The following is a 17,513-nucleotide window of genomic DNA, read 5'->3' on the forward strand; positions in this document are numbered from 1 at the left end:
TCCAGAAGATATCTGGGGAAGGAGGTGGAACCCTAGCAGGAAAAAACACCCTGAGGGAAAACATTCCACCCCCGGTTTTCGTTTATACATTTTTACTTTTACTTTATTTTTATTTATTTACGACAACATATGGCGCCCAACTAAACCATTAGAACTCAACTAACCTGAGATAAAAGTTTACTTCCCTCTCAACCCCAGAATAGGCAGGAGTACTAGTGGATTGGGAATTGACTGGGTCTGGAGGGTCTACGAAGAATCGAGAGGACTGCATGTATTCTGAAGCAGAGGGAGAAAAAGGTACAAGGGGCTTCAGATCAGATACTACTTTGATGTAAGAGAGATATATAACTTTATGATACTTAAAGATGAGAAACATAATGAATATCTTTTGGGCCTTATGGAATGATATTTTGAATGGTCTGACAGTTGAGAATTTTGAGGAAAAAGACACTTTATCATTTACCAGTATTGCAATATTCATTCTTCTGATTTACTATATCTTCTCAAAAGACAGGGCCCTAAATAACAAATTTCTAGCTTTAGAACAGAAGATACAGGTAATTATGGAACAACATGAACAACAGAAAGAGAAAATTAAATCTTGGCAATATAGCCTAGAAGGAACACTAGAATTGAAGACACAGAAAATTATAGATCAGAATAAGAGACAGAAAGATGAAAATGAAAGTGATAGACAGGAACTAGAAAGGATGTTAGAACAGAACATACAACAGCACACAGCCCTAAATAGCAAATTTCTAGCCTTAGAACAGAAGATACAGGTAATTATGGAACAACATGAACAACAGAAAGAGAAAATTAAATCTTGGCAATGTAGCCTAGAAGGAACACTAGAATTGAAGACACAGAAAATTATAGATCAGAATAAGAGACAGAAAGATGAAAATGAAAGTGATAGACACAGAAACTAGAAAGGATGTTAGAACAGAACATACAACAGCTCACAGATCATACTGAACAGCAGAGAGAAAGTAATGAGGTTTGGAAGCAAGACTTAGAGAATAACTTTTAAAATTAATCAATCAAAAGATAATGGATAACAAATTATTAGAAGTACAATATAAAGAAAAATTCAAAGTGTGGAAGCAAAACCTTGAACAGAGAATTCAGGAACTCAAAGAACAGGGGAAAGACAGAAAGAGAAATATGAAGCACGGATACAGACTTTAAGAGAGGAATTTAAAATTACAACTAAAGAAAAAGCTCAGGTAGAGACAGAAGATAAAATTAAGGAAAGCCAACCTAAGGTTTTTAGGAAACAAACTTTAGTCTATCCAGTTAGTGTGCAACAAAGGCCTCCAAACGATGATCATCCACAGGGTTATGAAGAATTTGAATGGCAACCCATGGATGTATTAGAATTAAGGAAATTTAAGGAAAGTGTAACTAATTTTGGAATGCATTCGCCATTTGTAAAACAAATCTTAATTTCTTGGGCTATTAAAAATAGAGTAATCCCCCAAGACTGGAAAGATATGGTAAGAGCAATTCTAGAGCCTGCTGAAAATTTGCAATGGATTTCATGGTGGAGAGAAGAAGTGAGGGAGATAGCAAGACAAAATAGAGCTAGGGGCAGAGAGATTTCCACAGATCAACTGCTTGGTGAAGGCCGCTTTGCTGAAGTAGAGGTGCAGGCTATATATGACGAAGAAATTCTGTCATGGTGTCGATTGTCAGCCTTAAAGGCCTGGGACCAAGTCGCAGAATCAGGGAAAAGACTTGAAACATTCACTCAAGTCATACAAGGTCCTAAAGAAACCTTCCCTGACTTTTTACAAAGGCTTACCTCAGCTGTGGAAAGGAGTGTATCAGATTCAGCGGCAAGAAAGGCGATAATTGAGTCTTTAGCCTTTGAAAATGCAAATACCAAATGCAGGGAAGTAATTAGACCACTAAAGGCAAGGTCCGCACCAATAGATGAGTGGATTAGATATACAGCTGATGTTAGATCTTGTTCTCCTGATACTACTGTGATAGGAGAAGCTGCCACTGGACAGCTAGAGATGACCCAAGATTTCAAATGTTTTAATTGTGGTGAGCAGGGCCATCTCAGATATTACTGTAATAAAAACCAAAGTGATACAAAAAGGGGGACTGTGCCTCCTAGAATGTGTCAAAGATGTGGCAGATATGGACATTTGACTAGGAAGTGTACAGCAACAACAGACAGATGGGACCGATCCTGACAAAAATCTCCCAAGGGGGGCCTCTCGCAGGCCCCAATACCAGGCAGGAGAGTTCTCCTCCTCAGAACGATTAAACAACAAGACTTCAAAACGAATATTTTGGCTAACGCCTATAGAGGACCAAAGGCCAAAACTAAAAATACTGGTAGATAATATCGAAATTGAAGGAATGGTTGACACTGGAGCAGATGCTATCATCATCTCTCCAAAATCTTGGCCCACTAGTTGGCCACTTCAAGGAGTGGATATGCAGTTTCAAGGTGTTGACACTTTATCCCAAATAAAACAAAGCATCATGTGGCTTAAATGTATAGGACCAGAAGGTCAGGTAGGAAAATTAAGGCCATACGTGGCTGATATAGCCATTAACTTATGGGGAAGAGATCTACTACAGCAGTGGAAAACTCAAATTAATATCCCCTCAGTTTCAGGTTCTGGCCCTAAAATTCATCAGACTCCTAATAAAAACTTTAAATTAGTCAGAGAATGTTATCAAGGACAGTTAGAGACTGTCCAAGCTGTCCATAAGCAAGATACAGCAGAGGCTGACAATTTAGTGCTACCCCAAGGAGCCACTGCTGTTAAAACAACAACAGCCTTGCCACTATAGGTGGCTGACTGACCAACCCATCTGGATTGATCAGTGGTCCATGACAAAAGAAAAACTACAGGCATTAGAGCAGCTAGTCCAGGAGCAGCTGGAGGCTCAGCATATAGAGGAGTCCACCAGCCCTTGGAATTCTCCAGTATTTGTCATTAAAAAACAGTCTGGCAAATGGAGGGTATTGACAGATCTCAGAGCAATTAATAAGATTATTCAGCCGATGGGTTCCATGCAGCCTGGGATCCCACTGCCTTCTTTGTTGCCTAGGGAGTGGCCTATTATAGTGATTGACTTAAAAGATTGCTTTTTCACTATTCCTCTACATGAAGGCGATAAGGAAAGGTTTGCCTTTTCGGTGCCTACCCTTAATAGAGGTCGCCCCATAAAAGATATCAATGGAAAGTCCTTCCACAAGGAATGTTAAATAGCCCAACCTTGTGTCAATATTTTGTACAGCAGCCAGTAGAGATAATTCGCAAAAAATTTCCCCAATCTATTATTTATCATTACATGGCTGACATTTTATTGTCTGATTCAGATATAAATATCCTGGAAAGAATGTTTGATGAAGTAAAAAAACATTACCATGTTGGGGATTACGAATCGCCCTGAGAAAATACAAAGAGGGGATTCTATTAATTATCTAGGGTATAAAATAAGTGTACAAAGAATTAGGCCACAAAAGGTGCAAATCAAAAGAAGCAAATTAAGGACACTTAATGATTTTCAGAAACTACTTGAGACATTAACTGGTTGAGGCCTGTGATTGGCTTGACCACTCAAGAGTTGAGCAATTTATTTCAAACACTACAAGGCTTATAAAGAATTAAATAGCCCAAGGAAACTATCAGCTGAGGCTGAGAAAGAGCTAGCTTTGGTAGAAAGGAAACTGCAGGACGCACATCTGGATCGATTGATCCAAAGATGGCCTGCATATTAGTCATCTTGCCCTCTACTCATTTGCCTGCAGGAATTCTCATGCAAAGGGAAGATTATATCTTAGAATGGATATTTTTAGCACATAAACAGAGTAAGAAACTGAAAACCTACATTGAGAAGGTCTCTGAATTGATACTTAAAGGAAAATTGAGACTTCGACAATTAGTTGGAATGGATCCGGCTGAAATTGTGGTACCTTTTACTAATGCAGAAATTAACTCTTTGTGGGTACAAAATGAACATTGGCAAAGAGCATGCAGTAACTTCTTAGGAGACATTAACAACAAATACCCTAAAAGCAAAAGACTTCAGTTCATAAAACGAACTAACTGGATCCTCCTCAGATAGTAAAGGGAACTCCAATATCTGAGCCCCTACATTTTACACTGATGCCAGTAAGTCAGGGAAGGCAGGATATAAATCGGAAAATGTAAACAAGGTGACTGAGAGTCCCTATAAGTCAGTTCAAAAATCTGAACTGTATGCAATACTCATGGTGTTGTCAGATTTTCGAGAGCCTCTTAATATAGTAACTGACTCTCAATATGCAGAAAGGGTTGTTTTGCACATAGAGACTGCTGAACTTATTCAGGATGATTCCGAATTGACATCACTATTTATTCAGCTACAACAGGGGATCAGAAATAGGAGTTACCCACTATATATAACACACATAAGATCCCATACAGGTCTGCCAGGCTCTCTGACACAAGGTAATAATGAAATTGACCAGCTACTGATAGGAAGTGTACTAGATGCTTCAGAATTTCATAAAGAACACCATGTTAACAGCAAAGGCTTAAAGAAAGAATTTTCTATCACTTGGCAACAAGCCAAAGAGATTGTGAGGCAATGTCCTACTTGCTCGTTATATAATCAAACTCCATTGCCTACAGGAACTAACCCTAAGGGTACCCAAAGAAATGAAATTTGGCAAATGGATGTTCTCCATTTTACAGAGTTTGGTAAGCTGAAATACATACATCATACTATAGATACATATTCAGGATTTCAATGGGCAACTGCCTTAACGTCAGAAAAGGCCGATTCTGTAATTACACATTTGTTAGAAGTTATGGCTATAATGGGAATACCCATACAAATTAAAACGGACAATGGTCCAGCATATATCTCTAACAAGATTAAGCGCTTTTTTGACTATTATAATATAAAACATTACAGGTATACCACACAATCCTACAGGACAAGTTTATTGTGGAGAGATCTAATCAAGTCTAAAGGAGATGCTTAACAGGCAAAAGGGGTCAACAAAAACTCCCAGAGATAGGATACATAGTGCTTTATTAACCTTAAATTTTTAAATGTTGATGAACAAAACAGCACAGCTGCTGAAAGACATTGATTGTGGAAAAGACTACTGAACTAAACCAGCCTGTTTATATTAAGGATATTCTGACGTCAGAATGGAAAATGGGAAATGTGTTACGCTGGGGAAGGGGTTATGCCTATGTTTCTACAGGAGAAGAAAAGCTGTGGGTTCCTTCCAAGCTGATAAAAAATCAGAAATGACAGGGGAGACCTCCTGAAGTCCTTGGCAACACAGAAGAAAAAAGGAGACTAAGACGATCAACAAATAGGTGATGTATATATGAGGTTGTTTAGGTCTCCAGGTATGAACTGGCTGAGACTGAAATGTCTATAAACAGCCAGTGATATTTTGAGTGCAAATTCTCATAACTTGTAATACGATGTATTACAAAATTATGTTACGGTTTGATTATATGATTAACCTAACCTGAAAAAAGGTAGTCATTTTTTTTTTTGATCTTTATTTACTAAACTGTGCACCCTGCTTATCCCATTTGAAAATGCTTATAGAACTATATAATGCTTGTAAAGTTTTGTGTGCTGCAGGATGAAGGAAGAGAAAGATAGCTCTGAAATGATACACACTCTGGGATGCTGAGATTCCGGGACTTTCCAGTCCAACTTCGTGTTTGATTCTCCTTAATTACACTGAAGATGCTTGATTTAAAGGCCTGCTTTCAGAACTTTCCCAGAATGGACATCTTACTTATCCAGCCCTTCAGACTGTCATAGTCAAGATGTCAGCTAAGCGATGAACTTTCTCAGCACAGAATGACTGGCAGGCAAATCCCGCTAGCTCTACTTGACAAAGCCAACTTTTCCTAATACCCCTTGGGCCCCAGAAGGGAATTCTTCCCCAATCCAGCTAGAAGCAGACAAGGAAGATCGTCGTCCCATTTCCTTATGTTGGGGTGGATGGTTCTGTTTATTTTAAGAACTGTGGATAAGTTTTTTTTAAGGATACAATACAAATGTAGCTTTGGGCAGGGGAAACTAGAGAATGTAAACTCAGGGATTGCTACTTTTCCTTTCCTTTTTGTATCCTTCTTAGATATAGTAATACATAGAAATTAGAGAAATAGACAAACAGATAGATTGGCAAACTTACTTTTAAACAAAATTTTTACAGCTATATTTTACATTGATAGAAATGTTTGTAATTGATACAAAGTTGAAGCTGTAATCTTTTCATTGGTATAGAATGCATTTTACACAAATGCGAGGTTTTCAATGGTATACTTTCTTGTTGATTTATAATTGAGATTAATATTGCTACTTTAACATGGGCATTGTGCCTCCACTATGCATCTAAGAATACAAGTCTTAGACCCGGTCCTATAACTGCTGTTATACATTATTTTTAGTTGATTAACCAGTACCAGCTAAGGGTCAGATGGCAAGGTTATGGTTCTAAGTCAGTTTAGATGGGTTTTGTAAATACTTCGATTAGAGAGGGCCAACGGTACTCTATGCTTAACAGTTCAGAAACGCCTATGTAGATAGGAAATCTTCAAGGGCATCAGAAGTCCAAAGAATAACCTGTTTATGGACATTTCTTCATCTAGATCATTTTACTAGAGACTTGTCTGCCCCTGACAGGGCCCCTTAGACTCGAAGAAGAACTTGAGCATCAATGGAGTTGCTCAAATCGTGGTAACGCAGCCACTGAGCAAATTGCTTCAATTCATCTACAGACAAGACACTGTCCAGAAAGGGACAAATTATGCAGAATAGTCGATTGATAATCTCTGCCGAGGCAGGGTGATCAGCCCTTCAAAATCTGCATTGATAAGGTCTGTCAGATGATCCTGGGCCAGAAGGCTGAAGACTGATGCTCCAGCATATTAAGGAATAAGGGACTGTCCAGGTGATCAGCAGTCTTTATAAAATTGGCTAAGCTTGGAAGCCATGTTTTGTGCTTCCTATGTTTTCAGGTAATATTAATCATTCTTGGATTTCTGATGTGGTTGGAGACTAGTAGTCTCACAGACAACCCGAATGGTTTAGTATTGAGAAAGATGATAAATCTGTTAGAGTAGTTTTAGGGTGGCATAGGATCTAGAACCAGGATATAGTCAAGTATAGTTTTTAGTATAGATGACATGGTTAATGAACAAAATTGATGGACTGGGTGATCAGCGATTGTTGGTTTTATAAATTGCAGAATGGTAATAATGATGCTTAGTTCACCTATGTATAGGAAAAAAGTTTTTTAACTGGACAAAAAGGGGAAATGTTGTGGTTTGCCTTGCCAAGATGTGGTGTGGATAACATGGTTGGTGAACAGAGTTGGTGGACTGGGTGATCAGCATATTGTTGGTTTTATAAATTGCAGAATGGTAATAATGATGCTTAGTTCACCTATGTATAGGAAAAAGTTTTTAACTGGACAAAAGGGGAAATGTTGTGGTTTGCCTTGGGGTTTTCTGAATTTGTTAAATAAAGGCAAGAGCGTGAGATTTGGGCAGAGGTAGGAGTTGGGAGTGAGAGGGGGATTAGATTCAGAGGTTAGGTTGACAGTTGACAGTTGGAGACAGTTGAGCGAGTGGAACCTGAGGAGGGGGGGGTGAGGATTGACAGTTGAGGGAGGAGGGGTGAGAGAAGGAAGCCAGGAGGAAGAAGAGAGGGAGTTGGAGAGACGATGGGGAACTGAGAGGAGTTAGAGGTACCAGGGGGGAGAAGAAGCTGGAGACTTGGTAAATAAAAGGTGCAGGGATGAGTAATTTGGGAACTGGGATTAGGACAGTGTAATGTGGATCTGCCAAATCTAGACGCTGGATTGCTTTAATGCTAAATGAGTGTGTTTTTTTTTTTAAGAAAGAGTCTCAATTTAAGTAAGTGTGGCTGGGCTGAGTTTATGCCAAGATATCCAGCAGATATCTGGGGCACTGAGGTGTGGAACCCTAGCAGGGTAAAAACACCAGTTGTATGCTCTTTTGTGTAAGAGTCTCAGTATAAGAAAGTGTGTGGCTGGGTTGTGTTTCTGCCAAGATATCCAGAAGATATCTGGGGAAGCGAGGTGTGGAACCCTAGCAGGGAAAAACACCCTGAGGGAAAACATTCCACCCCCGGTTTTCGTTTATACATTTTTACTTTTACTTTATTTTTATTTATTTACGACAACATTCACTGGGCTCCAAGTCTTTGTCTGTCGAGTGGGATATCATGCCTGTACTGTGCTCAGAGACTAAGCTGCATCCCTGGGCCTGCTGTACCTAGCAGGGTGCCTAGGCTACAGCCCAGACCTGCTGCTAGGATTCCCACCTGCAGGGCTCAGCCTCTTACCTGTAAGAGGGTGCCGTCCTCAAAGCCAAAGCCATCTTTCAATAAGGCTGTGATGTAACTGAGGTCCATGCAGAGGAAAGGACTGCCTGAGGAGAAGCGCTCCAAGTTGTCACACACTGCAAGGGAGAGAAGAGAGACAGCATTCACACTTGCAGCTAAGAGTCGGGGCTTGTCTAGATAGAGCTAGGACTTGAGTAAGCGAAGATGTCTCTAGCGCTCCTGGAGGCCAGCCGGTGTCCTGCCTTCTTTAGAATCTGCACGTTTGCTGTATGAGCCATCTGTCTGTATTTACCTGCACTTCGCTTATTTGCCGATTATGCACAGTAGGGGAGGAGGGGAAAGGCCCTGCTGCAAATCAGGCCAGGGCCCAGCACATGCCAGGCAAGTTCTCAGCACCCAAGCTGCGCTCTCAGCACCCTGCTCCTCAAATCTCGATGACTTACTGTGGTCAGTCAGTACCAGGTCCCCAGGTGAAGCCCAGAGAACAGAGAAATGTCCTTTAGCCCTCTCCTGTGGCCACTGGAAGAGACCATTTGTGTTTTAGACTTACTCTCTCCAGGATGTCCATGGGGCTGTTGCCCTTGCACTCTGCTGTTCAGTGTTTTCTTACTGCTCATAACCCCCTCAGTCTAACAGGAAACTGAGAGAGTGCCGGGCTGAGTGCATGGCTAAGTCCGCGTGTTTTAATCACTGCCTAGCGACCCTGAGAGTGGACTCCATCCTCACTACTACACAGTCACCATAACTCACGCCTGTAATCCTAGCGCTTGAGAGGTGGATCAGAACTCAAGGTTATCCTCAGCTACACTGCAAATATGAGGCTGTCCTGAGCTACATAAGACCTTATCTCAAAAACAAACAAACAAACAAAAAAACGAACCAACAACAACGAACAAAAAGCAACCCCCCAAAAAAGAACCCCAAACAATAACAACAAAAAAACCCACAAACAAGTAATAGCAATGTGATAGTGACAGGAAAATGTAGAAATGTAGAAAGTTTGTTTGTTTGAACATTTCCCTAAAGTGTCTCACACCCCCATGTTCTTATCTGACAACACCTAATGCATCGTCCAGCAGACTGCAAGGCTCTACACTCCCCGCCACACCTCACGCCCAACTTCAAGAATTTCCTGACACTTACCTTCCCTGGCTTTTCTTTCAAAATCTTCAACCTTCAAAACACCCCCCTTTTCATAATCTAAAATGAAGCAGAACAGTAGATAGTGTCCAAAACGTCAAGGAAACAAGAACTTTTATCCTAGTGATGCACAGTAAACAAACCAGAAATATGCAGTATTCCAACATAAGGGACTCCTGACCTCCCCACAACTCAAACCCATGCTGCTTACTTATTTATTTACAATTAGTGCACGTCGCCCATTTCGTATTACATATTGAACCACAGTAAAGGTGGGTTCATTAAAAAGTACAGTAGACGGGCTGGAGTGCTCAGTGGTTAAGAACACTCGGTGGCGGAGAGCACTGACTGTAGGTGGGCAGTGTAGATGGGTGCACACCTCTAATCCCAGTACTCAGAAGGCAGAGGCAGGTGGCCCTCTGTGAGCTTGCGACGAGCCTGGTCCACAAAGTGAGTTCTAGGCAAGCCAGGGCTACACAGAGAAACCAAAAAAGGAAGAGACAAAAGAGCACTTTCTACTCTTGCAGAGACTCAGGTTTGGATCCAGAACCCACACTAGGGCGGCTTACGCCCTCCTGGAACTCTACTGGCCTCTGCAGACACCTACACATGCTGGCACTTATAGACACATGCAGGCATACACACATATATCATAAAAATACAGAAAACAGGGTGGCAAATCATCTTTCAGGTCTTGTGTCTACTCTCTCATATAAACAAAAGCTTCTGTGATAAGAAGTCCTGAAAGAACAGGAAGTTGGGGCGATGGGCATAATATCTTGAATGTGGTGAGGTTTCACAGGTACATACATGGCAAGGTTTGGCAAACTGAAAATAGCCATGCATTTACTGTATGTCAACTTGTTACGGCTCAGATAGGAAGGGTCTCCTATAGGCTTGGTCTCCAGACAGTGGAGTCCCCGGTCACTGGGAGGTGACTGGACCACAGGGGATCTGACCACAGGGGATCTGGCCACAGGGGATCTGACCACAGGGGATCTGACCACAGGGGATCTGACCACAGGGAATCTGACCACAGGGGATCTGACCAAGGGGATCTGACCACAGGGGATCTGACCACAGGGGATCTGACCACAGCGAATGTGACCACAGCAGATCTGCCTTCAGTGAATTAAGCTACAGATGCATTCAGAACTTGAGTGTAACAGGAGGTAGTGGGAACCTCTGGGCCTGCAGCTTAGGTGGGGATCAGCCCAATAGCAATGTGTTGTTGAGGGCTACATCTTGTTCTAGGGCCCATCCTCTGCCTCTCCTTGTGTCCTGTCTGCCATGAGGTAAGCAACTTTGCTCCTCCAAGCCCTCCCACCATTATTTTTTTTCTTTTTCTTTTTTCTTTTTTTTTTTCAGAGCTGGGGACTGAACCCAGGGCCTTGCTCTACCACTGAGCTAAATCCCCAACCCCCCACCATTATTTTTTGCCTCACCGTGCAGAAACAAGGGACTTGCTGACCCTGACTGAAACCTCCGAAACTGTGATCCAGAAGAAATCCTTACTCCTGTAACACTCCTCAGTACTTATCAAGTTTACGAAAGAGCTGACACAGAAAAGACAGAAAGCAGGCTAGGTCTGTTGGTACAGGAGGCCGAGGTACAGGGATCACAAGGCAGACTCAGGCTATACAGTCTCAAAGCCATCTTGGGCAACTCCGAATTGTCTCCTGTACAGAGGTTCCAGACTCAATCCCAGTACTGGAAAAATGCAAAAAGACTTCATATGCAAAGTCAGGCATGGGGCACATGTGTGTAAGCCTATAACTCACAAGTCTGGGGCAGAAGGATGGCTACAAATCTGGGGCCAACCTGGGCTTCACTGTCAGTGGAGGACACATAGTAAAAACCTACCTCCAACAGGCTTTGCAGACGGTTAGGTCGTTTTCCACCTCCCAAAGCCCCAGTACACTCATTCTCTTTCCCCCACTAGTGGCAGGTATAATGCTACTGGAAAAGAACTGGGAGGTCACTCCAACCGGCACAGCCTTTACTGCTCTTCCCCAGTGCAGCCCCATTCTCTTCCTCCATGGCGGGACATTAGGCATGAACTCACCAATCAAGTGTGTCTCGGCAGCTCGATCATAATAGTAGGAGAAAGCATAAAAGGAGCTTCCTCGAATCTCTTCTGGCTGGTGAAGTTTTCCTTGAACTACCCTCCGCACTTCTGCATAGCAGGGCTCAAAGCCCATCTCCCCTGTCAGGGCAAAAGTATACATCACTTGAGAATAGTGACGTGGCGACATCACTCTCTGCCAATGAGAGAAGAGCAAGAAATCCAAGAGCTGATCTTAGCCCTGGAGCAGCAGTGGTGGGAATGGCTTAGCTATGGCTGAGGGGGCTTGATACCCTCACCGCAGGGGTGGGACTCTGAAACAGCAGGACAATCTGAGTTGGAGTTGACATAACACTTAAAGTGACAGGTGGAGTGGCGTCCAAGCTGTTCAAGATAGAAGCTGTTCACAAATGCATGACTGTCCTCTCCCTCATACTCCACAAGGGCGAGGAGTGAAAGGCCTGGACCTGCACTCCAGGAAGACCAGAGCCAGGCACTGCCAGCTCACCAAGTCTGAGAAACCGAAGACAAGGAGCAGCAGCGGAAACAGCTGTGCAAGTGTGCAGCTGAGGTCTTGAGCTGCCTCAACGACGAGGCACAAATCCTGGGGCTGAACATCTGCCTCAGTCAAGGGCGCTGCTGCCCATCAAAAAGTGCGTTTGCTACGTGCATGTGTGAGCACCACATATGTATCTGCTGCCTTCAGAGTCCTGGAACTGTTGTTTCAGACAGTTGGAAGCTGCCAGTGGGTGCTGAGAATTAAACCCTGGGCCTCTGAAAGAGCAACAAGAATTCTTAACCCTGAGCAATCAGCCCCTACTTCCTGCTCTTGTAGAGGACCTGGGTTCAGTTCCCAGCAATCACAACTGTCTGTACCTCCAGTCCCAGGGGATCTGACTCCTTCTGATCTCCATGGGTATTAGACACATACAGGCAAAACATATAAACACACACACACACACACACACACACACACACACACACACACACCAGCTGTGTGACTTTCTTTAACCTCACTGCGTCCATGGACGCTCCTCCTTTAACCTTTGTTCAGCAAACCCAGCTATGGCCACAACTGTAGCTGCAGCCACCGTGCTCCTGCCTGGCATTACGGTTCATGGCCTGGTGAGCAATTACTCAGAAAGCTTACTTGTTTCCTTCTCTGGGATAACAAAATTTCCCCCTGATTTTAATATCTAAGATGAATGAATCTTACCTCAGTTTTGAGTTTTACTATGAATGAAACTGTTAAACATTCACCAGACCTGAAACAGAGATCCTCAGTGCTGCACTGGACGGGCTACAGCCGGCTCCTAACACTACCATGGAACAGTATGCAGAGTACCTCTAAAATAAGTGCTTTCAACATGGCCTCTGGAACCTCCACATAGGACTTTTCCAGAACATGAGCTAGGAAAGTAATTTTAACCAGTGAAGAAACACCATTCACCTTCTTGGTTACCACCATACTGATATTTCACACCCCCAAAGATCCACTCTGCTTCCAACCATCTTGGTAAACAGGCACTTCGGAAAGTATGTCCATCAGTCCCTGAAAGAACACAACACAAGAGGGCGAGTCCGAGAGAGGAAGACAGAGGCCAGAGGCACATGTGGCTGAAGGGATCGGGGGGACTGGGCCTTATAATCTTGTCAAAGTAGTTCCTCGACACGGATTCTCCACAGGCTTTGTGGTAACAGGGAACTCTCTAAAGCCAGAGGCAAATGTTCATGCACACACACATTTGCCAGGGCGTTCACAACGTTTATCACATCCCAAAGAGATAAAGATCCCACAGTAAAGTAAGTGCCTTTCCTTAATGGAGGAAAATCCCTCCACTGGTAGTTAAGAGGTTAGAAGAAACGCACTTGAAGATAACGTGACAAACTGCAGCGCTCTGCGCACCTCAGCCCAGCGCCAGCTCACTGTGAGCAAGCATGGTCTGGATGATTAGACACAACCTCCTGTGGAAGGTGACAAACAGGCACAGAAGGGTCACTGATGTGTCCCTGGGACACACACAACTGGGACTGCAGCCAATTCTGCCTGTGCCCATCTGTGAGGGGAGAAAAGGAATTGCTCAGTCATTCACCTTGGCAAACAGAAAAGACCTTGTTTCTTGACAAAGGCTTGTGCAAGTTCCTACCAGATACTGTGGAGGTTCCAGCCTTGTAGCTACAGGTTCTTAGCCTTGTGTCAGTAACCTTCGCTCTAAAGGGGGTGAATACATTGCATGGCAGCGGCAGCTTTTATGTCTGTTATGTAACACATCCTGCCCAGGTCAGCACAGCCCTTTGCTCCACAGGAAGAATACCAAGCAGGGGAAGAGAGTCATGCTGTCTCCTACCACAGACTGGGACTGACAAACCTTCTGCTTCTAGAGCTCCCAGAGTCGCTAGTCTTGCAGCTTTCAGTCCAAATCCCAAGTAACTGAAAAAGACAAGATTGAGCAGTTTCAGGCTGTCCTAGATGTTTGCAGCCCACAGCTGCCTGTTTCCAGTGTGACGTGGGTTCCCTGACTCCCTCTGGAAGGGTGGAGGCTTTGTCTACCTCTGTGCTGTCTTTGCTCACATGGACAATAAAGGAAGGCTTCTGTGGTCTGGGTCAAGGATATGCAGTGAGAACTGCTCACGGGTGTGACATTGAGACTATGACTGTCCCGGTGGCCCAGCCTGAGAACCATCCCCAGAAAAGCTCTTATCAGTTGCAGACTGGTCTCTGAAGCCCTGAAGCCCTGACTGAACGAGTTGGTGCAGAGCTCTGGCTGAAGTCTGAGCCTTCTCCACATGCAATCACCTAAAGAGAAACTGACTCTTACAACACATGCTATTGAAGCCAAAACCGGGGATGCCGCCTAGGTTTTTCAGGTTTGGTGTGGCTTAGGTGTCAGTAGACAGGGCTTAGGGGACTGGCAGAGACTTTCTGAGGCTAGTAAGAGACAGTAACAAATACTAAAATGCTTTGGGAAGTAAGGACAGGTAATGTAATGTGAACTTTTATTTCCCCTCCCCCTCCTCACCTATGCGTATAGAGCTTAAAAGTGCTGTTAAACATCTCAAAGGAAGCGAGGTAGCCCTTAGGTGTTTGTTCCAGGGTTTTCTGCAAATCAGAGAAAGCAAACAGACTATTGAGTACCTGCGATCATGTGAAGATTTTAACACTGCCATCCACAACCGTCCCCTAAGTCAGACACGGGGAAGGTTAAACTCCATGACCCCCAGGGCTTGAGGAGCCAGAGAGACTTTCTCTGGTCATTTACGGACTGGGTGGCCTAGTCACTGTAGAGCTGGTGTCTCAAAGCAGCGTGCTACTTCCTTGGCACCATGGTGCTTTCTAAGTGTGCTGTCAGAAAGGCCTTAATAAAAACGACTCACCTCCAACTGGGGTAGAAACGTGATTTGGGTGGAGGCACCCCCCAGGTCAAGGGTCCCCACAGTCTGGCCACGGCCATGCAGCTGACCTGTTGATGAGAGAAGGGATGAGTACTCAGGCCGTCCATTCATCTCTGCAGGTTCTCTCCTGCTCACTGCATCTCAAGGCTATCTTGTGACGACTCTCTGCTCCCTGAACCCAAAGGCTGCAGGCTGAGGTAAACTCAGAGAGCCCCTTGTTGCGGCTGAGGCCTTGAATGCAGATTACAGAATTGACTTGTCTCCCTGCCCTCTTCTTTTTTTTTAGAAGAGACTTTGTTCAATTTTAATTCTGGTTATGTATATGGTATGTATAGACGGGTGGGCCGCACAGAAGCTAGAGGCCTGGAGCCAGAATAACAGGCAGCTAAGCCACCCAGTGTGGGTGCTGGGACAATGAGTAGCTTTAACGGCTGAGCCATTTCTCCAGCCCCAGCCCCTTCTTTTAATGGAAGTGGCTTTGTACCCTCCTGGTCTACCTGTAAAAGCCAGTTAAGGTTGTCAGATAAATGTCAGGGTCTATTTATCTTACCTGTTAGAAAGTTCACGGTAACCCAAGCTAATATGCCTACAGGAGAGAAAAAGAAAGTTTTCATTCCAGATCATTTCCTTCTGCTCTATTTCTCTCGGAACCTCATGTCTCTGGCGGTCTCCTGCACCGTCCCTGCCGATTTACTGAGCTCGCCTTTCTTCCATGCCGCATCTTCAGTCCCAGTTCCTTTAACTGGATCCTGCACTGACTCCATCCCTTTCCCCCACATTGTTTATTTCATCATCTGCCCACCTTCATAGGACCCATCCATGATGCTAACGCTGTCATCCGGGACCAGGAAAGGTGAATTCTTGAAGATCTCCTCTACCTAGGGAAAAGATACAAACATCTGGATTCTGTGAGGCCGTAAAACAAATGGTCACACTTGGCTGCGTGCTGTCTTAGCTTCCCCCGTGCTCTCTAAGTCGTTCTAGTTCCCTTCCCCAGGTAAGACACTGGCAGCACTCATTCCTTTTCGCTGTGAAACCAGAGAAGGAACCAGACATGGAATTGTCATTTTCTTGCAAAAAACACAAGCACACAGCATCCCTAAGAAACACATCTAAACTTATTATCAATTAGACCTAGGGAAGAACATGTATTTGTGTCTTCCAACTGAAATCAAGAGTCTGGAATTGTGTTAGCACCCTGATTAATTTTACCTGAACACGTAATGAACACTGCGAGGACCTGCTGCCATCCCACTTCTTAGATAAGTGATGGGCCTGCCTCAGTAAAGGAGCTGAGGCCCTCCACCTCTGCTGGATTACGGTGCACAGCTGGGGCCTAAGAGACTTAGGGAGACCTCAGACCTAGCCTACGGAGGACTATTTTAGGAGGTGTGAATGATGACTTTACACTAATGCTTCTGATTCTCGATAAATATAAGCTACTGACATATGCATTATAACCTTAAGTGTTTTTACATTCATGGATTTTCTGTGTAAGTGTGCACATGTGTGCACTCATGTGGGCCTGTGCTGGAGGTTAGAGAACAACTTTCAGCTGTCAGTTCCATCCTTCTACAATGTGGGTCCCTAAGGCTGAGCCATCTAACTCACCTATGTTATTGTTTATCTGTACAATACTATTATAGGTAGGGAATTCTCAAATATAACTAAAAGGGCTCTCTCTCTCTCTCTCTTCAGTTTGCTGTTCTTGGGTCTGGTGGGATAAACTGGATGGGTGAGAGTGGAATATCATCAAGCAGTGACCTCAGGACTCTATTTCAGCCAACAAAACCAGCTTGCCAAGTGATCTGTAGACAAGCATTAAAGAAAACAGATAAGCAAACAGGTACAAGCAGGTCCTGCTCCAGCCCTCTACTGAAGTGGAAATGTCTGGTTTCTTTGGGAACTCAGTTATAACAAGTGATGTTTTGCTGAAGCAGTCACAGGTGAGAGAATGTTTTGCTGAAGCAGACACATGAAAGGACATGTGATGTTTAGAAAACATAAACATGACCTCAGGCGGTGGGGCGAGGCTTTGGCCCTCCCTGCACTGCTTCACTGGTCTCTGCTGACAACACTCTGGTACTGGTTGGCCTTATGCTATGTTGCTGATTTTCATTGTCCTGACTTCGTAGAGAGTAGCTCAACAAAGAACTTCTGGTGATATTCCAGCGGCTTGCCGGACTCGAGCCTATCCAGTTTATCCTGAATAGAGTGGCTGCTGTTGCTGATTTGTCTTTGGTGGTTTGCTTGTAGACTGAACTGCTGATATCCTGACAACAAAGACTGGAATCACCCCAAAGATCTACTTCTAAACAAGTCCACTTCCCTCTGTGTCCTAATAACCATTCTTTTCCACCACTTCTATTGGGGGGTGGGCTAGGAAGGAGGTTGAAGTGTTTAAACCTTATTAAAGTAGGTCATGAAAAAAATCTAAGCCTACATTCTACACTCCCATCTGCACCAAGTTAATTTGCAACACAGCACCCAGCATGGTATTCACTTATTTATATGTATTTGTGTGTGAGTACATGTGCATATGGAGGCCGAA

The 17,513-nt window shown here is 43.8% G+C and overlaps 1 protein-coding gene across 1 annotated transcript in view; it reads right to left on the bottom strand.

The window, feature by feature from the left end:
- Entpd5 (ectonucleoside triphosphate diphosphohydrolase 5 (inactive)) overlaps nt 1-17,513 on the bottom strand; it is a 32,276-nt gene that overhangs the window by 5,164 nt on the left and 9,599 nt on the right. The window contains exons 6-14 of the mRNA XM_032908121.1: nt 15,765-15,840; nt 15,513-15,548; nt 14,945-15,030; nt 14,590-14,669; nt 13,939-14,000; nt 13,020-13,121; nt 11,570-11,710; nt 9,508-9,564; nt 8,365-8,480 (exon numbers count right to left, since the gene is read on the bottom strand). Of these exons, the coding sequence (XP_032764012.1) occupies nt 8,365-8,480; nt 9,508-9,564; nt 11,570-11,710; nt 13,020-13,121; nt 13,939-14,000; nt 14,590-14,669; nt 14,945-15,030; nt 15,513-15,548; nt 15,765-15,840 (756 nt within the window). The remainder of the gene's footprint in view (nt 1-8,364; nt 8,481-9,507; nt 9,565-11,569; nt 11,711-13,019; nt 13,122-13,938; nt 14,001-14,589; nt 14,670-14,944; nt 15,031-15,512; nt 15,549-15,764; nt 15,841-17,513) is intronic.

The sequence above is a fragment of the Rattus rattus genome, chromosome 7 (assembly GCF_011064425.1).
Source record: "Rattus rattus isolate New Zealand chromosome 7, Rrattus_CSIRO_v1, whole genome shotgun sequence".
Classification (NCBI taxonomy): Eukaryota; Metazoa; Chordata; class Mammalia; order Rodentia; family Muridae; genus Rattus; species Rattus rattus.